This window comes from Neolamprologus brichardi, chromosome 20, assembly GCF_056152115.1.
Source record: "Neolamprologus brichardi isolate AB-2024 chromosome 20, ASM5615211v1, whole genome shotgun sequence".
In the NCBI taxonomy this organism is placed as follows: Eukaryota; Metazoa; Chordata; class Actinopteri; order Cichliformes; family Cichlidae; genus Neolamprologus; species Neolamprologus brichardi.
This window is the reverse complement of record NC_142123.1, coordinates 17,354,133-17,377,560: the sequence shown is the minus strand read 5'-3', so window position 1 is coordinate 17,377,560 and position 23,428 is coordinate 17,354,133. Positions and strand designations below refer to the sequence as shown.

Below are 23,428 nucleotides of genomic sequence, written 5' to 3'. Positions count from 1 at the left end.
AGGTGTGCGTTGAAGATCTCGCGGACTGGGGCCTCTGCTAGTCGTTCCCAGTACACCCTCACTACGCATTTAGGTGCACCAGGTCTGTCCAGCGTCCTCCCCGGCCACCTGATCCAACTCACCACCAGGTGGTGATCAGTTGACAGCTCAGCCCCTCTCTTTACCTGAGTGTCCAGAACATATGGTCGCAGGTCTGGTGATACAATTACAAAATCGATCATCGACCTACGGCCTAGAGCGTCCTGGTTCCACGTGCACTTATGGACACTCTTATGTTCGAACAAGGTGTTCGTTATGGCCAAACTGTGATTAGCACAGAAGTCCAATAACAAAGCACCGCTCGGGTTCAGATCAGGGAGGCCGTTCCTCCCAATCACGCCCCTCCAGGTCTCGCTGTCGTTACCCACATGAGCATTGAGGTCTCCCAGCAGGACAACAGAGTCTCCAGGTGGAGCACCTTCCAGCACCCCCCCAGGGACTCTAAGAAGGCTGGGTACTCCGAACTGCCACTCGGCGCATAAGCGCAGATGACAGTCAGGACCCGTTCCCCGACCCTAAGGCGCAGGGAACAAACCCTCTCGTCCACCGGGAAAAACCCCAACGTACCAGCAGCGAGCCGAGGGGATATTAGAATACCCACCCCAGCCCGCCGCCTCTCACCAGGGGCAACTCCAGACTGAGACAGAGTCCAGCCCCTCTCCAGGAGACTGGTTCCAGAGCCCAAGCCATGCGTAGAGGTGAGCCCGACTATATCTAACCGGTACCTCGCAACCTCACGCACTAACTCAGGCTCCTTCCCCACCAGAGAGGTGACATTCCATGTCCCTATTGCCAGTCTTGGCAGCCGGGGGTCAGTCCGCCAGGGCCTCCGCTCCTGGCCGCCACCCGGCACACAATGCACCCGACCCCTATGGCGCCTCCTGCGGGTGGTGGGCCTGCGGGAGGATGGGCCCATGTCTCCTCTTCGGGCTGTGCCCGGCCGGGCCCCCCGGCCCCGCCCTTATCCCCCCTTCACAAATTCTGCAGCTAACCTCGGCACCGGGTTGCCAGGTTCCTTTCTCTCTCATTCGCAAAAGCAGCAGCAAGCTTTACGACCATCAGCATAGTTAAGGGGGGGGGAAAGGGGGCACAGAGTTGCTAGGTTCCAAACCTCTCATCTGCTAAGTGCCGCAGCAAACATCGGCACCGAGTTGCCAGGTTCTCGGCTACTCATCCCTCCGCTGCTAAACTCCACAGCAAACGTTGGCACCAGGTCGCCAGGTTCTCAGCCACCTATCCCTCCTTCACAAAATTCCGCCGAAAACCTTGGCACAGAGTTGCCAGGTTTCTAGCCTCTCACGCCTCCTCGGCTAAACTCTGCAGCAAACCTGAGTTGCCAGGTTCCTTTATCCCTCATTCTCAAAAGCAGCAGCAGCTTTTCTACCATCAGGTTGGCAGTTCTCTGCATAGACAAAATAAATAAATAAACAATAAAGCACCAGGTTGCCAGGTTTTCCTTCATCCCCCATTTGCATGCAGCATCTAGCTTCCCTACTACTGAACTGCCAGTTTCTCCGCATCTATAATTGCAAACAGCAGCAAACCCTTCTAGCACCATGGTGTCAGGTTCTTGCCATATCTGCCATGTGCAAATCATAGCGACAAGCTTCTTACCCCTGAGTTGCCAGTTCCTGTCCAGTCATCATGGCTAAAGCAGCAGAGAATCCTTCTACCTGGTTCTTTCTATATCCATCATTCTTAATCGCAGCAGCAAACTTCTTCCACCACGTTGCCAGTTTCTCTGCATCCATTATTGCAAAGCAGTAGTAAACCCCTCTGGCACCGGGATGCCAGCTTCTCTTCCTCTGTCCCTCCTTTACAAATGCAACGTCAAGCTTAGCACCGAGATGCCTGGTTCTTCTTTATCCCTCATTCGCAAATGCAGCAGTGAATCCTTCTACCGCTGGGATGCCAGCTTCTCTGCATCTACCCCTCACATGCTAAGCAGCAGATGTTCCTTTCGGCACCAAAATGGAAGGTTCCATGTCTCTATTCCCCATTTGCAATGCAGAAAAAGCTCTTTGCCCCGAGATGCCAGGTTAGGGTTAGGGTTTACAATGCTGCGACTGCAGCCATTCCCCAACTCTCTGTGAGTGGTACTCATAGCCATTGATCAGTGGGCCTTGATCAGTGGTTGTTGATCAATGGTCATGAGAATTTGCATAATTTGGATGAAGGTGACCTCCCAGCCCATTGTTCCTTCAGTGGGCTGGTTTCAGTCATTATGCAAATGTACTGTTTGTAAGACTGGGGAAACCTGCAATCAGCTGAGACTGAAGAAGTCAGTTGAATGAGTGACAAAATGTTTCTCCCACTGAGAACGCTACGTCCAGATGACAGGACTCAACTTTTGTTAGTTATGAATAATTTTCTTCTCTTTTCCTTTGGTTAAAATTTCAATAATAAAAAAAAATCATGAAGTCATTACCAGAAAAGTTTAAAAGAATGCTTGGCTAACCAGGCTCTGACTCTTTGACAGCTTGGCTACAGTGCTGTAAATAAACCAAGCGTTTTTCTTATTTTCTTAAATCAATGATGAATTGTTAGATATTGTAGAGGTCCGTAGTTAATAAACCCTCAGACAGGATGGAATACTGGTGGCCATGAAAGGGAACAGATGATGGAAAAAAGGCATCAACAGACTTCAGCAGTTTTTCAGGGCTCTGAATATAATTCTTTTAAGTAGAAAAAGGTTCAACAATTTCACCAGTGGTACATCTTAACGTTAGCCACAGCTTATGTCAACCTTGTCAAATCCCCTTATCAAACTTAAATCTTCCTTAAATAGACACAGACCATGCCACCAACAAAATTAAGAGATCCGCCTAAACACTCCACCTACAAATAAGCATATACAGTCAAATACTGCTGTCATTTTAATACACTACACATAAATCTGACTACAAAACTAATGGCAATTAAATAATATAAAAACAAACTAAATAAAATCAAAGTAAACATTCAGTCCTCTCCCACCCTCAGCTCTCAAACCCTCAATGGTTTACCCCACTGAAGGTGGACAATTAGGGAATTCCCTTCAGATGAACATAATTAGCCTATGGACATGCGAACACTCCATGAATCTGGCCTTCAGGAAGTTGAGCTCAAAAGCGAGACTGGTTAGTGGACTTTAAAATAAAAGCTAACAAGACCAAAACAATATTCCTATCAAAGATTGTGAGACAATAATGACAAATAAAATTGGTTTTTTTTTAGTTTTCCAATTAAGGTGGACAAGGCTAAGAGTCAGGCTTTGAAATGAGCTAAAACTCTGTCTGGTTCTATGGTTGATTATTAATTTCGAATACAAGATTATCACTACTCCTCATCCTCGTCCAAGAATTCTGACAGTTAATATGAGTCTGTGGTGCTTATTCTTTTATTCTATCACTCTTCGTTACCCCCAGCTGGTTGAGCCAAATGCCTGCCCTTTCCGGAGACTTGTTCCTTTCTGTTAAAAGGGAGTTTTTCCTTCTCATTGTCATCAAGTGCTTGCTTAAAAATCCAAAGTAGAAAAAACTTATATTTTTTTACTGTAACAACGACAAATGTTTAATGAATCATTTTCATAATTTGAAACAAAAATAGACAGCTGGGATAGACTCCAGCGCCCCCCGCGACCCTGCAACGGATAAGTGGAAGCGAATAGCTCTGATTTTATGTGGCCTATCCACACAATTTAAAACTGGTATATAGTTTGAAGTCCCCACTTTAAAAAAAAAATTGACACCTAGGTTTCTCTTGGGCTGACATAGTATTTTGTTACTGTCATTTTAAATTGGTCATGTGATTGGTTTAACAAGACTACTTTATTCTTCCTCAACCAATGAGCAACACTCGTGCAATTGTTTCGCCCCCTAGCTCCCAGTAAGCTGAAACCAGCTTCAACCGTCTGTGTGTTGAAAAATAGTAACGCGTCCGCAACGCATTTTCTTGTTAGTAATGATAATGGCACTGTAACAATAGATATAGTAATTAGTTAGTAACTAGTTTAAAAGTAACTACATCAGTAACGCTGATATTCAGCATGATTATTTTCTCATTGAGATCTGATATGTTTTCTAATTATTCCTTTACTTGTTCTGAGCAGAGTATATGTACAAAAAGTGCATGACTGCAAGTCAGAAAGGCTGAGGAAAATCATTGTATGAAAAATATCTTAAACTGAATACTTTGGCTACAGTCAGATGTATGCTTGGACAAAACTAGCAGCACTTAATATAAAAAGCTCATATTACCACCTAGTCAACTTCAGCAAGTTATATATGCTGGGTCAAAACTTTTGCATTTAGCCATAGTTACGACTTGTGTCTGTAGTGGCATCAGGTGTTTTCTTATTTAAAGTTAAAGTAACTGTCAGAAAAACTGACTTGGTAATTTAGGTCAAGATTTGCAGTGCAAATGTGAAATATCAACTGGCTGGAATCATAATTATGGCTATTTATATGTTTTCTCACTCTGGTTAAATTTCTACGGTGGCTGGGAGGTGCAAATGACATTTACAACATCAACAACAAAATAACATTTCCGAAAACACTCTTAAATAAAAAAAAATAAATAAAAAAATTGACAACAAAATAACATTTCCGAAAACACTTTTACATAAAGAAAAACAAATAAAAAAATTGACAACAAAATAACATTTCCGAAAACACTTTTACATAAAAAAAATTAACAAGTCCGCAACAAATTAACAAGTGGCGCTTGACGGAAAGGGATTGTCTGAAATACCGGAAGTGACTCAACGATAGGGCTTTGGAGTTGACGTAATGTATTGTGGGAGCACGGTGCCATATATATGGGCCACAAATCAAAACAAACACACTGTGTTGGAAGGACGGTTGCTAGAAACATGCTTAAAAGCAGTTTAAAAGAAAAAGGACGGATGCAAAGAGACGGTACTTGCAGAAAATAGCGTGCATTGGAAATGTGGATCTGCATGAAATAAAGCAGTGGAATAGAAACTTGAAGACCTACCGCTATTGATGTAGCCTGATATATTTTTGTGCCTTGTCTGTGGAGTCAGCGCGTACAAGGTGAACCAGTTTTGCAATTATAAATCTCTGGAGGGACACATCCAATTCACCAAAGATTGGGTAGAAGACTTCTGAGTACGTCGTCATTCAAACAAAGGTAAGTCAGCTCAAGTACTGCGAGTAAAATGCATTTTTCCCCCGAACATTCAAATTGGTGTAAGCATATATTCATTCATGAGGGACAAATTACAGTGAGAACATGTGGAGGCTCTGTTATGCTGGGCTTACACTGTGCAATTTTTGGCCCATTTTGAGTCGTGCGACCGTTTTGGCGATCGGCCCGATTTTGGCCTTCATCGTGCGTCGTGCATCGTGTAGTATACATGGGGTAACGAGAAGCGATTAAAACCTCACGACCAGCTCCCGATCATCAATCGCTTGGTCGTGAGGGTGTCACCGCAGCTTCTCACACTGCGCACGCACAAACACAAATGTCAGCAAAAAAGACGGCGCAGCACGGCAGTGCAGCGTGTGATCTGGACACAAGCGATGGAGGCACAACTTGTAGAACTTTGGAAAGCTCATCCGAGCCTTTTCGATGTGGCCTCACAAAATGATCATGACCACAACAACCGTGAAACAACCGGACTTACATTGCTGCTCAATCACAGCTGCCTGATCAATGTTTTTCATTAGCAATTTAGCAAAGTTGATGGCGGTGGTGTGCATGTCTGTGTGAGTGAAAGACAGAGAGGGAGAGCGAGCGACAGAATTTCTGTTATAAGCTTAATTTTATGGACGCACAGTTTGAGCACTCGGGTCGCATCAGAGTATCGGGCCATATAGTGTGAGACCCTGCATCGTGACCTACGACCCTGCGAGTCAATCGTACAGTTTGAGCAAGAGCTGAATCGCGTGACTGAAAAAATCGCACAGTGTATGCCCAGCTTTAGAGGGATAACATAGGCTACGTTCACACTGCACACGAAAGCGCATCAAATCCGACTTTTTTGAGCCTATGCGACCCATATCCGATCATGGTATGACAGTGTGAAAAGCACATGACAGGGGATTTCTAAAAATCGCCCCGCAGTTCTTCAGCTGAGACACCTGAGTTAGAAAATACAAACACTGCAGTTGTCTTTTACTCGCGAGGACGGTCACAGAGTGCTCTTCCTTGCAGGAGGCACTCACAGACTCGCGCTGTATCACCGTCTGCGTTCTTTATTTATACAAGCTCGTGTCTGTGTGTGTGTGTACAAAGATAACAGAGTTATTCTAAAAACTCAGAGCTGAGGTTCCCCTTTTCTAAGTCTGCATGTTCTTACAGAAAGAGGACGCTGTTAGTTGTTTATCACACAAGAGTTCATGTCAAAAGTCACGTAGACATTTGCTTAATGATCAATAAAAGAACACATTTCATGAAGCTGATCACACTATATACAATTTTCTCCTGACAGCACAAATCCGATATTTTCAAATCCGATCTGGGTCACTTTCGTATGTGGTACTGAATCCGATACATATCAGATGTTTTAGAAAGCGACTGCTGTTTGAATGGTCATGTCGCATTAAATCTGTCTTTTACATCACTGACACAAAACAGACGCCAATTATCAGCCCCGGAGAAGTGCCCGAGAAGACATCGCGAACTCTTCCTGTCCATCCCGTGTAGATGTTAGTGAAATTGTTGGGAAGACAATGTGAACATTTTATTTATACTGTATAATCTGCAGATTCTGACAGAAATCTGCAACTATCCTTTGAACCCCTCGACTCTCTAACAGGGCAATAAGGATAATTATTAGGCAATATGTAAATAACAAAATAACTTAAAGCAAAACTGGGGGACGTAAAGTCCAAAGCAAGTCTTTATATTAAGGTCCATCAGTCAAACAATACTGTTTGGTCTGGGTCTGAACAGAGCGCGTTGTGTGTGACGTCTGCTTTTGCGCATGCAGGCCGCGTTCACACAGGAGTGCATTTTCTGTCACATTTTATTTGTAGTGTGAACAAGCAGACAAAAAAAATTGGATTTGATCAAAAATCAGAATTGAGCATTAAGACCTGCAGTGTGAACGTAGCCATAGTGAGTTCAGTGCACTGATGTGACATTGTCCTGAAGGATTTAGTTATTCTCAATGGTTAAAGAAATTGCAATTATTTATTCATATTTATTATAAATAATCCTAATTATATATCTTACTTCCACATTTGTGTCCTGTGTCACTAAAAATACATTTTATTTTAGTTTTATACATTGATTAATGACCTGCAGAATCTCCTTATCATATTACGTGTCCATATTTGTCACTTAAAGGTCGTGTCCAAATTCATGGGCTGCATCCTCCTGAGGACCCGGCCTTCGCGGTCTACGTGGGCCGGGTCCTCAGAAGGTCGGGTAGGCCGGAAGTAAACAGCTGGGGAAATTGGACGGTCTAGCCTTCTGATTAGCGTCACCGCTGTCTCGGTGGAGTTTAATAAACTCAGCCGTCTGCTCCTTGCTATCTAAAATATAACAGGACGCTGGTGTAAATTCTCGACTGTCTCACACTTCTGTTTAATCAGTTTTCTGTTTGACGTTTATTCAGCTGTGTAAAAACCAAGGAGGAACCCACCCGGGGGATTAATAAAGTTTTATTTTATCTAATCTAATCTAATAACTTTAATCTCAGCCAAACCGATTTACTCACGAACAAACAAAACACTGAAAAAAGCCCAACAATAACATTTTTAGGTTGTCTAAGTGACTTATATATTATGTTTAACCTGAGTAGCGAAACTCCGCGGTGATCTGAAAATGATGTGCCGGGAGTTGTGCCGTTCTCGGCTGCATCAGTGACCGTCGAGCTCCCAGCTAGCTATTGAGCTGGTGGGTAGCAGACGTCTCCGAAAACGTCGAAGCACTTTTGCAAATATGCAATATCTTAATAAACCGAGCAGATATTTAATGTTTACACAGCTACTTTCTCGCCTGAAAATATGTTAAAAGTTTATTTTGTGACCCAGAAAAATTAGTATAAGTAATTTTAAAAATTAGTAGCGGCCGCCATTGTTGGAAACTGGAGTTTGGCTGGGCCACGAAGGACACACTCGACCCATCCTTCAAATTTGGGGAAAAGGAGGACGCATTTGTCGGCTGCATTCGGAGGAGTCTACGAATTTGGACAGCCTTCGGCGCGTCGCTGTAACGTAATCGGTCTACAAATGCGGCCTCAGGAGGATGCAGCCCATGAATTTGGATACGACCAAAGTCGAACTTTGTGCTTTCTCCATCTTGAAAGTGATTACATCCTTGCATTACATACATACTTTAGGTTCATTTTCTGCAGGCAGGTTTCTGAAAGACAACAGGCAGATTTGGAATATAACATGCAGCGTTCTATGGATGGATACATAAAAAACATGAAAAATTACATGTATGTGCTAACTTTCTAAACACTTTGTTACATTTATGATAAATGGATTAGAAAGTAGATAAAACACATTTATGTCGGCCTTGGCTCATTAAAGTCCTTGTCTTTAAATTAACTTTGTTTGTTTCAGATACTGCACTCTCAAAGACTGAATGAACCAGCATTGCAGCCATGGGTCATTGTGAGCATCACAGGGAAGGTTGAAGCCGCCCACTGCACCTGTATGGCCGGAGTCGTGGAGACCTGCACCCATGTCGCTGCTCTTCTGTTTAAAGTAGAAGCAACAGTGCGGATCTGTGGCACAAGGACTGTGGCAGATGAACCTGCATACTGGGTTTTGCCTGGTAACATGACCAAGATACTATTGATGGGATTTCCGGCTCTTTTTAGAGAACCGGCTCTTTCAGCTCGGCTCACTAAAAAGAGCCAGCTCTTTCGGCTCCGAACCGGCTCTTCAGGTTGTTTTGTTGCTTTAATTAATTTATTATTAACAATAATATAAAATTATGCACAAAAGGAATTACTAATGTAAAAAAAAGTAGTTTTATTTATATATGTTTATATATAAATATATGTGTTGGCCCCTAGAGACAAAACACGTACAAACTCCAAAACACATTTCTAGCGTTAACTGAACTTCAAAAACAGAGCTACTGTTAGGTTCAATATTGAGGAGGGATACAGGAGGTAATCAACTTTCTAATAACAACACTGGTCTGGCCGGGTGGAGTCAAACGATGATTTTAATGACACGCGTGGGAAGACCGCCACTGTACGCAGACAGCGCCGATCCCCGATTTACAGAGCATAAGCAGGTGTTTTATACCTTTCAGGGCTTAAATTTACTACGCCCCCTAAACGTCACTCAGATACAGTTCATACATAGGTTTCAAAACCACAATGACTTAACACAGTTTAAAATAACATTGTCTCCGTCTCCACAGCAGATGCTTCCTGTCAACATTCTGACTTTCACTTCCCGTCTGGAACACCAGACCCACACCCTGCAAGAAACTGTTCTTCTTTTTGCAGAGACAGCTAGAAACTATTCCTCTTTCACAGAGACAATTTTAGAGTTACAAGCAAACATGATTAACCTCTCACCTATAAATGAGTCTATCTAATGTGTGAGTGTGTGTGTGTCAGCATGAAATGCATTCAGTTTCACCTCTCGCCTCACCAGCTGAAACTTGTAACCTTTTCCACCAGACAGAAGGCCAGCACGTACACATTTCAGATTATAACAAGTATTCAAAAGCATTTAAGATTATAGATTCAACTCAACAGTTTAGAGTGGTTATAACTGCACCTGTAATAAAGGCTAATTGGGTACCAATATGTTTAAACATCTGAATACAATATCAATACTGCAGATTGTATTATTAATGCAATGGTAATGATGATTATGATTAACAATAGCAGCAAAATATATCTCTAATTCCTCATATTACCTAGATCACTTAAATTACACAATTGAAAGCATATGCGTATTGTTTGTGTATTTATACACAAGCACATATATATAATCTAATAATTTAAAAAAATGTTAATTTACCTGTTACTACCACACACCAAATCCAGTCGTTGGTACTTGCTGGCTTGTGTAGCCACTAAGTAACAAAAGCTCAACACTGCATGTAGCATTCTGGACCACTTCTTTTGTCTTTTGTACGTGTTTTGGAATTTTTACGTTCTTCTGAGTTTTTATGTGCTTCTGAGTTTTTACGTGCTTCTGAGTTTTTACGTGTTTTGGAGTTTGTACGTGCTTTGGCGTTTGTACGTGCTATGGACTTTTTACGTGTTTTGGAGTTTTTACGTGTTTTGGAGTTTGTACGTGCTTCAGAGTTTGTACGTGTTTTGAAGTTTGTAAGTGCTTTGTCTCTAGGAGCCACCGTAAATATACTTTTATTTATTCACTCCACATAAAATGTAATAAATAAATCATATAATACAAAAACCAACCATTCACATTTCAACTTTTAACTATTTAAATTTTCATCTTTTTCCTTTTAAGCAAATTGTGAAAGGTGAAACAACACAAAACACTGCAAACCACAACACAATCAATTTTCCTGTTGACTCCTGGGGGAGCATAGGTCCGCAACAACACCACGCCAACGGACTCTGTTCTGGGCTGCTCTCTTTAGCTGGGTCCATGTCACTCCGACGGCCCTGTCGCTCTCAACAGATCTTCTCCACGTCTGTTTGGGTCTCCCCACTTTCCTTTTCCCTTGTGGGTTCCAGTCCAGTGCTTGCCTTGTGACGTTGTCGAGTGGTTTTCGAAGTGTGTGGCCTATCCAGCCCCATTTTCTCTTCTTGATGTCTTGACCGACCGGGTTCTGGCTGGTTCTCTTCCACAGGTCTGTGTTTGAGATCTTCTCAGGCCATCTGATGTTGAGGATGAGTCGCAAGCACTTGTTGATGAAAATCTGTATCTTGCTGGTAGTGGTCTTGGTCACCCGCCACGTCTCGGACCCATACAGAAGGACTGCTTTCACATTGCTGTTGAAGGTGCAGATCTTGCTGTGCTGACATAAGGCTTTGGAGTTCCAGATGGGTCGCAGGGTGTTGAATGCAAGCCTTGCTTTGGTAATCCGGCTCCTAACGTCTTCATCTGCGCCGCCGTCGCTGTTGACTATGCTTCCTAGGTAGACGAAGCGGTTGGTTTCCACCAAGCCTACTCCCTGTAGTTGCAGTGGATGTTCTTGTCAGTTGTTCAACCGCATCACCTTCGTTTTTCTGACATTGATCTTCAGGCCAATCTTTTTTTGCCTCCTCAGCGAGCCGGGTAAGCTTGGACTGTGCATGTTGCTGCTTATGGGACAGAAGGCTGATGTCGTCTGCAAAATCCAGGTCCTCCAGCTGTTTGGTGAGGGTCCACTGGATACCGGTGTTTCTGCACTCTGGTTCTTCTCATAATCCAGTCCATGACGATCAGGTGTGGTTCTCTATTGTCTCTTCGACCAGATCCCCCAACGCCTCGAAACTGTTCCTGACTTCCCAGTTGAACTCTTTTGCTTTCTTGACGTCTTTCAAAAACTGTATGTTGAACTTATGGTGTGGCCTTCCTGAAGAGTCACAGATGGATCTCAGCTTGGTCTTCAGTGTTGCCACTAGCAGCTGATGGTGTGAGGCTGCATCTGCGCCACGCCTTACTCTGACGTCCAGCATACTTCGTCTCCATTTGCGGTCGATGGTGAAGTGGTCGATCTGGTTGTCAGTCGTCCCATCTGGTGAAGTCCAAGTGGTCTTATGGATCTTCCTGTGTGGGTAGATGGTGCCACCTATGACTAGGTCATTGAAGCAACAGAAGTCTGTGAACAGCTCTCTGTTCTCGTTGTAGGTGCCTATGCCGTGTCTGCCCATGATGAGTTCTCTATCTGTGTTGTCGCCTCCCACCTTCGCGTTCAAGTTGCCCATGACAATCTTTATGTCTCTTCGTGGAGTCCGGTCAAAAAGGGATTGCAAGGAACTGTAAAAATCTTCTTTTTCTTCTGCTTGTGCTGCCTTAGTGGGTGCATAGCATTGAATGATGGTGATCTTCCTGCCCTTGGAGTTGAACCTGGCTATCATAAGTCTTGGTGAGACGGGTTCCCATGCCATCAGCACCCTCGTAGCCTCTGGCGCCAACAGTAGCACAACTCCTTGGGTGTGATTGTGGTCCGCGTCCTCGTGCCCGGAGTAGATTATGGTTTCCCCTGAAGACAGTCTGGTCTGGCCGCTTCCATTCCATCGGGTCTCACATAGTCCGAGAACCTTGATCTTCTCATCTCACTGGCCACCTGTGCTGACTTGCCACTTTCATACAGGGTTCTGATGTTCCAGGTCCCTATCCTGGTCTTGGTCGTAAGAAGACTTGTCGGCGAGCTGGCTTCCCGAAGGCTTTCACCTGCATGCGCCATGAGCCCCGCTGAAGAGGAGTCTTCCCGTCCAGGCAGTTGTTGGGATGTATTTGTTGTTGTTGCAGTTTCTGTAGCATGGCTTATTTTTAAAAGGTGGGGTTGCTAGCCCCACGCCCAACCCTCCTCCTTTCTCATCCTGGACTTGGGACCAGGCAATGGCGGAGTTAAAAAAACCACAACACAATTAAATATAAATTAAAATATGAAAACAAAAAGAAGATGCACATTCTCTGTCATATGCATGAATAAACTTTCTAAATCCTTTATCATCTGCAACTGAAAATAGTTGTGGATGATTACGACGTTGTTGTCCGTCCCTGGCTCTCTTTCTCTCTCTCCCTCCTGCTCTGTTCCTGTGCTACTGCGAGTGTAACTACCGCCACTCCTCCCTTCTCCCAGCACAAAGCACAAGGCTCGCATGTGGAGTGAAGCGGAAAAAAGTGCGAGAGAGAGAGGGTGAGAGAAGGAAAAAAAAAACCCATGGCTGGCGATTAGGAGCCAGCTCGCGTCGTTCACATCAAAGACCCGGCTCTAAGAGCCGTTTTATTCGCGACCGACACATCACTACAAGATACAGCCAGAGGTTGGCCATAAGATAGACTTCTTCTCTTCTGCTGCCCAAAAAACGGCTCTCGATCAAAACATAAACAGATCATCCGTATTGAAAGGTAAAAGGAGCCGTCCTCAAAATAGAAAAATCCCACCTGCTACTGTGGAGGAGTTGTCACTGCTATTGGATACTTTGCTGGAACACAGTAAAGCTGTGGGTTGTGGGAATGACCCATAATGTTTTATCTAGGGGTCTAGATTTATGGCTGAAGTGCACTGCCATGTAAATAATTTGCATTTACTGAATATTTACTGACTGAGTACCACTGTTCAAAAGTTGAATAAAGAAACAAACTAATTTTTGCCTTTTTTATTTTTATTAAAACCACTTTATAGAACATCACATCAGTTACAATGTAGAATCCATGTCATTTATAGTTTACAAATGACAAAATGTTTACACAAAATCATGACAGCATATAAATGATATCACCCACTACTAACACTAATTAATTTACTGTATTTTTTCCCTGGTTTTACTACCACACTGTTCACCAAAACGCAGCAAACCTTCACCATCTTATCCAGAAGGGTCACCTCTTCACCCTCACATGGAATAAGTAATCTGATTGGCATGGTGGTATGTTTGAAGCAGGGATTTCGGAGTGCCCCTTGTGTAGCGCTGGAACCCAGTCACGATGTGTTTTATCCATTTCATAGGCTGGTTTGCTTGCAATAATGCCAAATAATTAGCAACTCTATAAATAGAACATAGTTCTGCAAAATTACTCATTATGATGTTTGTTCTAATTTGCTATGACCTCAGAGCGCATTGAAAATAAAACTAATAGGCTATCCGGTCTTTAAGTGGTGGCGTGACGAATCCTGCTTCTGGGCCTAAAGTAGTCTGCGATTAATATGGCTTTTGTGTTGTTAACATGTTTAATGTTTTGTATTTTATTCAATTTAATCTCAAAAAGCTCCTAAAAACAGTCAGTGATCACTGTTGGCCTCCCTTGGCTTTTATTACCGCTAATCATTTTAAAGCTCAGTTTTTAAAACCTTACAATGTAGCTACAGCCCACCCCATGCAGCAGCATATGATTGACTAACCTATTCATCCTTGTGGATGAATTATCTTAGTTGTTCTCCTGGCTGAAGTTTAGTCCGTTTACAGCAACCTGCAATGAGATTACATTTGTTCCTGACCACCGAGAATCCTCACTTTAACTTTCATCAAGTGGAAAAAAGTTAGCGTGTTTATATTATGCTAACACAGCTGTGTTGCTAGCGGTCACGTAGCACATCGTTATATACCAGCTAGCCAAACTTCAGTAACCCTACAAACGTCACTGCTGTTTAGTTTTCTGTCTTCATTTATGTTGGAAGTGAGAGCAGAGCTGTACGTTTGAATTTGTTTCCAAAACTTCCTGCTAATTTCTAACTCCGTTAAATGTCATGAATTCTGTTTCATTTTCATGGATGCCTAGATGATAAACTCAGTTGTTACACCTGGTAGAGCAGAACGCTGATCATTTTATTACAAATGAAAGACTTTAGATTGTTTTTCAACTCTCAGTGATGCCACAGTGATCGTTTGATTTTTGGACCTGAAGCGGAGTTTGAGCCCAAACACGGCTAGTGACGTCAGACTTAAAGACCGGATAAAGAGTGATATGAACATATTTAGAGCTTGCCGGAATGAAAATGTCTGGAGCACACCAACAGATATTTGGAGATGGAAGAGAACTGGATATCAGCTCGTCTCACAGCTGCTATCCAGACTAGACGCCTTCTTTTGGTAACATCCGGTACATGAGCTGCCTCATGTTGCTTCCAGGTGGGGAAAGAATGAAAAGATAAACCTTTTTCAAGCTTATTCCCTTGCCGGTGTTGTGCGATCTAACATTACAACCGACCGCACAGCAAGTACGAACCATAGCTGGTGTTATCCGTGTGCTTTGGCTCCTCTTTCACTTGCGCTTTGTTTGGCCCAGAAACATGGCGCCTCAACCAAAAATCCTGCCCACGCCCCCTTTCGTGACATCACACTCCAAAGCCCTATTTCAGACAAATCCTTTCCGTCAAGAGCCACTTGTTAAATTGTTGCGGACTTGTTAAAGTGTTTTCTGAAATGTTATTTTGTTGTCAATTTTTTTATTTATTTTTTTTATGTAAAAGTGTTTTCGGAAATGTTATTTTTTTGTTGATGTTGTAAATGTGATTTGCACTTCCCAGCCACTGTAAATTTCTGACAAATTACTATTGTTCTACTTTGCTATATGAATAAAGAAAACAAATTCTCAAGTTTGTTTCTATTAGAAAAATAAACGTATGGCAAGGAATTACTACACAGGGGAATAATGTTTACAAGTGTCACAAGCAAAAGTAAGTGTACTGGAGAAAGTAAGAAAGTAGCGCCACTGGAGATTCGGTTCAGTGATTAAATTTGGAGATAATATTTGGAAGAACTGAACATGATTTATTGACATAGAAAAATTAATACTCAGGAAAGTGATTGTGAAGCAAAGAATAAATTAGCACCAAAAACCCAGGAAAGCAGGCAGATGAATGCATAGGTGTCCTTATTGAACCTATGCATAAACCTAATTTATACAGTGCCAAATCAGAACAGCAGTCACTGCAAGACCCTAAATTAATACAGAGAAAAATCCCAACAATCTTCAGACAGACAAGAGAAAAGATACACTGTGGAAGAGAGACACAGATTAATAATAGCTAATGATTAAATTCAAATTAACAGTTGGTAAATAACAAAGAAATGCTCAGTCCATCCTGGTAACCCCGCAGCAGCCTAGGCCTACTGCAGCATAACTAAGGGAGGATTCAGGGTCATCTGTTTCAGTGTCTGTCTCCTGAATGCAAAGTAGGAGTTGGCTGAGGAATAATTCTTTGGAGGATAAACTTGTGGTTAGCAGGAGCCTAGTACTGTAAACATAGCACAGAGAGAAGCTTTTTCTGAAGCATCCGAAAAACTGTTTTAGGAGGTACTTGAGGTTCTTTTGTTTTTTTTTTTTATAGAGAGGGTGTACTAGGGACCAAGAGAGATACTAATACCTCACAATAAGGCTGATAAATAGTACAGAAATTACAATAGACACACCAAAGCTGAACTGATTTTTAAATGAGTTAACTTTACAATCTGTTTTCAGATTGTTCTTCACTTAGAGCAAGAAATCACCAAAATCAACAACCTTTCTTCCAACATATCTGAACCAAATCCCTTTTGCAAGGTTCCAGACTTGGAGAATAAACTTAATAGGATGATAATGACAAATTTAAAACTCTAAAATGTATTTGAAAAAGGCACTAATAGGTTTGCTACAGTTGCAAACTTGCAAAATATGGTGGTAGTAATCTAATACATTTTCGTTTATTATTATTTTTTCTTTCAAATAATGTAAGTCATCATTTTTAAGCGAGGGATTATGTAGTGTAAGCTAATATTTATCAAGCGTTGACTAAGGTAAAAATGTTCCTAAATATAATTGTGCAGCAGCTGCTTATCTTTATCATTATTATGTTTCTCTTCTGAAGGTGGCAGAAGAACTCATGACAATAGCATACGAGAATGGAATCAACTTGTTTGACACAGCTGAAGTCTATAACTCTGGAAAGTAAGTATTACTATATTTCAATTTGTTTGAATAAAAAGTGACTGAATAAATGTTTTGTTTATGCAAAGTTACATACATGCATCCAAGTAGTTGTATTGCATTGGATGCTGCCTAGTTATTTTAGAGATATGAGACAGAACAACTAACTTTGCAAGACAGTAACTGTAGGTTTGAACTACTGATCCATCAGTTCATTCATTTCCTTAAGGGTTAGGGTTAATTCAAGGTCACAGGGGAACTGGAGCCTAGCTGGATGTCATAGGGCAAAAGAATAACTTTTTGGTGTATAACATTTATTAATTTAATTGAGATTTTTTTAATAGCCACATTTAAAAAAATCTCTCTTTCTCTCTTTCATTAACTCTTTTCCAAGAGCTGAAGCTGTCTTGGGAAGTATCCTAAAAAAGAAAGGATGGAGGTAGAGTTCTTCTGGGCCTTGTTTGTGATTGCTTGCAATTTGTGATATTAAAAGTAGATTTACATTATTAGTTTGAAATGTGTACCCATCTTTTGTGGATTTTTTTTTGTTTTCAGATGATTGGATAGCACTCTATTACAGCTCGGTAATAATATGGTAGTAGTGGAATACCAAGGGGGCAATAATAAGGTAATAATTTGGAAATTTCCAAGTTACTACTACTACTCAGTTACCAGAAAAAGGAGTTGGTAATAGGAAGCTGGTAATAATCTCATTATTTAATAGTAAGTTAATTTTGGCTGATATTTTAGCATAATATCATAGTTTTACCATTTGATAATTCTTTATATAATCCGAACTTAGGTTTCCAGCATTCAACTTTTCTTAAAAATAATAATAGATTAAATATAGTGTTCAACGTTCTGGTTTATTAAAAGGAAACATGTATGGAAATTTCTGTGTAATAAGCATGAATCAGGGCTGCAAAATGCAAAGTTGCCTGTTTCCATTTAATATCTTGTCAGTCACTGATTAAACGGGTGAACGGGAAACACTTGTGCAAAATGCAGAACCACCTGTTTCAAAAACATTTTTTTAATATTTAAAATGAAATGCAATAAAAAAAAGTAAAATCCAAAAGCTAGTGGTAAAAATATCAATGCACGTTATGTGATTATTGATTACAATATACATTTTATTTTACAATGTTCATTTATTTTAAATAGTATTTCAAAAACCTTCAAGAATAATACATATGAATACATATGTAGATATATCTCAGAAGTAAACTGAATAAAAATAAACAGCAGTCAAGAACTGGAGCGTTTATTCTTGCAAGGGAGCAAAAGCACCAAATACAAGGTTTCATGCAAGTGCTTAAAGGGGGAAGGTACCAGTGAGATTTTTATTACATTTTATCACTTCCACCCTCCTTTGCCTTAAAACTGTCACACAATACCATTTTTCCTTCTATGGGCTTCTCACAAGAACAGTTATGAGTGTGTGTACTTTAACGAGCATATATTACCTTTTTTTTTGCAACCTGGGCATTCTTCCAGGCACTAAGTGTACTGAGTGTGTCCTTGAAGAACGCACTCAGTACACTTGTGCCAAATAAATGAGGTTATTTCCTACTTCAATACTTTTTTTTTCTTTTTCACAGAGTTAAAAAACAGACAATCAATCAAAAGACACTACAGGCAACACTGCGCGTTATGTTTCGGACTTGTTAACAGTTCCCTGTTCATATTTTCTTTCTAATACAGTTCAGTTTTGTGTGAGTAATAGCTCACACAAATTTTGTCAAATTGCATGCCAAAAATTTGGGGGTTATATTTGACAGCAATTTCACCTTTGAAAAACAAATTAGCTCAGTCGTACAGCGGTCCTTCTTCAAACTGAGGCTTTTATCTAAGGTGAGATCATTTTTATTTTTTAAAAACTTCAAACGGGCGATTCATGCTTTTATTATATCCCAGCGTGACTATTGTAACTCCTTATATGCTGGAGTTAGCCAGACCTGCCTGGCAAGGCTGCAGTTGGTCCAGAATGCTGCAGCTCGTCTTCTGACACGTACTAAAGGATGTGAACACATTTCCCCGGTGCTCGCCTCTCTTCATTGGTTCCCTGTCCGCTCCCACTGTCAGTCTTTTTAAATCTTATCTTAAAACGCATTTTTATTTACTGGCTTTTAATACAGCATGAGAGTTATTTGTTATTTTATTAGGTATGTTGTATTCTTGTACAGTTTTTTTTATTATGTATGTTGTATTCTTGTACAGCACTTTGGTCAACGCTCCTGTTGTAATTAAATGTGCTATATAAATAATTAAACCATTAACCATTAAACCATTAGTACATTGCATAATATATTTTTCCCATAAATATATAAATATAAAATATAATAAAATGGCCAAAGAAAATCAAATACTAAATACATGAAAATACTAAAACTGAAAACGTATGTGGTGTGGGGTGAAATTATTGTAAAGAATGTAAGGCTTTTATATCCTTTAACAAGTCACTATGGGCTCCATTTCTGTCTTTACAGAAATGTTTACCCAGTCAGGAATTCCATTCAATAAAGTGTAACATCTCTCTCATTAATTTCAAATTGATGTTACCTTTAAAATGGTATACCTCTTACTTAAAGATCCTCCAGGCTATCTGCTTCTGTTCTGAGTGAACAACCTCCAGAAAATGACTCGGAAGTGTATATACCCATGTCTCATAATCAGCCACTGGTCTGTAAATGTTTTTTCCTTTAGTGTTAAGATGTGCAGCAGAGATACTCTGCCACTGTGGAATAGAGTCTTTCTGGTTTCTGAGCAGACCACCTGCGATCCATCAGCCTAATCAGCCACAGTTCAAAAGGAACAGCGTTGCCATCCAGATGTGATCAGATTATCAGCTTAGTGTGATAAACAGGCCGGCTATTTGTGCTCTTCCCTCATGTAATTCTCCGTCATGTGCTAACTTCTTATTCTTTTGGCAAGTAGGGAGGTGAGTATTTCCATACTCACCTGCCTACGCGCTTTCTGGTGGTTCCCATGAATCCTTTTTATACTCACCTGCCTGCTCGACGCCTTCTTGCTCCCTCGGACCTCTGTCAAACTCTAATGCCTGCCCACTCTTCTTTGGCTTCTACAACCTACCTTGAACCAGTCACACTTTTGGCCATTCCCCAATAATTTCCTACTTCAAGTAAGCCAAGACTCTGAGCTCTTTAGCATACTAGTTGGAGCTCAACACATTCTCATCACTTAACATTTTTATTGATTTTATTGATACTAAGGTTTCTTCTCTTTCCTCCACAGATGAGGCAGTCATGGCCTCCCCCATGGCAGCTCCATATGCGGACAGCAACATTGGTTACACTAGCTATCCATCTGGTGGCATTAGAAGCAATTTGTCATAAGAAGCAGAGCTGACCAATGGAAAACACACCCCTTGGTCACTTCAAGTACCTAGTACCTAGTTATGCCACTCACTCGCACAATATATTCCACAAACTTGTTAATGATGCTTTAAGGGATTTCCTGAATGTGTTCATGTCTTTAGATCAGGGGTGTACAAACTTTTTTCACTGAGGGCCACATACATAAAAATATAGGAGGGCCTGGGCTGGGCCACTTACTAGAAATTAGGTATATAGCCTTAACGTTAGTCTATTAAAGTTAGAAAAATCAATTAAAAGTGGTCAAATATGTTATATTGTTGGATATAATTAAAGAAAAAACTGCCTTCATCACAGCTTTCCATAAATGGATCTTTATTGATTTATTCAGAAAAAGCTTTGGTAGTTCATTCTCAGAACAGCAGCCTCAGATTTCTTCTTAGACAGAATTTACAATACAGAGAAAAAACAATAACGGGTAAATTTCAAGCTTGTTATTTGAATTATTAGACTTAGGCAACACACATATTAACGTTCGTATCAGCATTAGCAGACTGAACTGGCCTTAATAACAGGAGTGCATATAATTTTAGTAAATTATTCTGGTGAGTATCAGCTGCGCTGGGTATGAAAATCGGGCGATCCACCTGCGGTGCTGGTCCGACGCCACTCGTGCCAAAAATCCGGACAAATGTCACTTGATCAAGGAGCAAATCTGCATCAGACGAGATCAGCTGACTTTGCGTGTGCAGTGTGTGCTCTGTGTGTTAACAAGAAAAACGCATATAAGAAAGTGGTGTTCAAAAGCAGGGTAGTGACTAGTGATGTGTTGGTCGCAAACAACATGGCTCTTAGAGACGGCTCTTTAAAGTGAACGACAGAGCCGTGTTGTTTTTTTCTTTCTCTCACCCTCTCTCTTGCACTTTTTTTCCGCTTCACTCCGCACGCGAGCCTTGTGCTTTGCGCTGGGCAGAGGGGGGAGGGGCGGTAGTTGCACTCGCAGTAGCACAGAAACAGAGCCGGAGGGAAAGAGAAAGAGAGCCAGGGACAACAACAAGAGACAACATTGTCACATTAGAATAGTGATGGTAAATTTGATTATTTTTACTGAATTGAGTTTCAATGAGTCACTCACCAAAGTGAATTGTGTTTTTTGAATCATTTGAGTCACTGAGTCACATTTGAGTCAGTTGCCCAGAGAGTGCAAAAAATACATTTTCATTTAAACTTAATTTATTTATCTTTTCATGTATATCCTACTGCTAAGATGAGTGATTGAAAAAGAAAAACAACAACTTTTATAGAGCAAAAAAATATTTCTAAAGGGCACATTTATTTTTATTTTATTTTATTTGTATTTTCCTCAAATGTGTCAAATATATATTTTTATATATATTTAAATGTCCACTGAGCCAGGGGGCGGTAATGCGCTTTAACATTGGTTGCCAACCAAGAAGAAGAAGAAGCTGTGAGCCAGGAGGGAGGGTGTGAGTGAGTCCTGAGTGAGTCCTGAGTGATTCGTTGCTACGATTCAGCACAGCAAGGGAGGGGGTGAGTGAGTGAGTGATTCGATTAAGCTACGATTCAGCACAGAAAGGGAGGGGGTGAGTAACTCAAATGTGCTGTTAGCATGTTAGCTGAATGATGCTACTGTGAACCGAGGAGCTTTTAGCTGTGTCCCAAAACGTAGGCTGCATCCTTCGGAGGACCCGGCCTTCGCGAACTACGTGGGCTGGGTCCTTCGAAGACTGAGAAGGCCGGAAGTGCGAGGCTGTGAGATTGGATGGTCTAGCATTCAGATTTGCGTCACTGCTGTGTCGGTAGAGTTTCATAAACTCAGCCGTCTGCTCCTTGCTATCTAAAATACAACAGGACACTGCTGTAAATTCTCGACCGTCTCACACTTCTGTTTAAACAGTTTTCTGTTTGACGTTTATTCAGCTGTGTGAAAATCCCGGAGGAACCCACCCGATGGATTAATACAGTTTTATTTATCTAATAATCTAATAACTTTTATCTCAGCCAAACCAATTTGCTCCGGAACAAATAAAACACCGAAAAAAGCCAAACAATTACATTCTCAAGTTATCCGAGTGACTTATGTATCATGCTTAACCTGAGTAGTGAACGGCAGCGGGGTCTGAAAACAATGAAGCCGGGAGTCCGCTGCTCTCGCCGGCTCGAGTGACCATTGAACCCCCGGCTAGCTATTGAGCGGGTGGGTAACATATGTGTCCGAAAATGTTGGCGCAGTTTTGCAAATATGCCATGTCTTGATAAACCAAGCAGAGATTTGAAGTTTACACAGCTACTTTCTCGCCTGAAAATATATTAAAAGTTTATTTTGTGACCCAGAAAGATTGATAAGAGTAATTTTAGAACTTAGTAGCGGCCGCCATTGTTGGAAACTGAAATTGGCTGGGCCGCGCTATGAATTCTGGGATATGGTGGGCCACGAAGGACACACCTGACCCATCCTTCAAATTCGGGGAAATGAAGGACGCATTTGTCAGCCGCATTTGAAGGAGTCGACGAATTGGGACAGCCTTCGTCGCCTAATCGGCCTTCAAATGTGGCCTCCAAAGGATGCAGCCGACGTTTTGGGACACAGCTATTGTCTTGATGTGAACTTTCTACTCAGGGTTTTTTCTTTCAGTTCAGAGCAGAAATGTTTTTTTTAAGAAACTGGCTGTTGTTTTTTTCCCCACAATTTTAATTTTAAGCTAGATATATTTCTACTAATGAAATTAGTTTGCTATCCGCAACAGGGATGGGTCAGTGAGTCAGTTGGGCTTGTAAATCATGATTCACGAGTCAGTAAAGTGATTCTCGAGTATTGAACGATTTGTTCATGATTCTCACATCACTACATTAGAAAGGTATAGTAATTATCCACAACTATTTTTAGTTGTGGATTGCAGTGTTTTGTGTTGTTTCACTTTAAATTTGTTTAAAATTTAAATAGGTCAAAGTTGAAATGTAAATAGTTGTTTTTTGTATTATATGATTTATTTATTACATCTTATGTGGAGTGAATAAATAAAAGTATATTTACGGTGACCCTAGAGACAAAACACGTACAAACTCCAAAACACGTAAAATCTCAGAAGGACCTACAAACTCTAAAACACGTGCAAACACCAAAGCGCGTACAAACTCCAAAACACAAGAGAAGTGCTCCAGGATGCTAGGGGCAGTGTTGAGCTTTTGTTACCTAGTGGCTACACAAGCCAAGAAGTACCAACGACCAGATTTAGTATGTGGTAGTAACAGGTAAATGAACATTTTTTTAATTATTTGAATATATATGAGTGCCTGTGTATAAATACACAAACAATACAATATGCTTTCAATCGTGTAATTTATATGAACTAGTAGTTTTGGAAGGTCAGTTAACGCTAGCAATGTGTTTTGGAGTTTGTGCGTGTTTTGGAGTTTGTACGTGCTTTGTCTCTAGGGCCACTGTATATATTTTATATTGTTGTTGATAATAAATTAATTAAAGCAACAAAACAACCTGAAGAGCCGGTTGGAAGCTGAAAGAGCTGGCTGTTTTTAGTGAGCCGAGCCGAAAGAGCCGGTTCTCTAAAAAGA

The 23,428-nt window shown here is 41.1% G+C and overlaps 1 protein-coding gene across 1 annotated transcript in view; it reads left to right on the top strand.

Annotated features, from left to right (window-relative positions):
* LOC102794584 (voltage-gated potassium channel subunit beta-2-like) overlaps positions 1 to 23,428 on the top strand; it is a 235,649-nt gene that overhangs the window by 76,131 nt on the left and 136,090 nt on the right. Inside the window, exons 5-6 of the mRNA XM_087833517.1 lie at positions 16,441 to 16,520; positions 16,894 to 16,938. Of these exons, the coding sequence (XP_087689643.1) occupies positions 16,441 to 16,520; positions 16,894 to 16,938 (125 nt within the window). The remainder of the gene's footprint in view (positions 1 to 16,440; positions 16,521 to 16,893; positions 16,939 to 23,428) is intronic.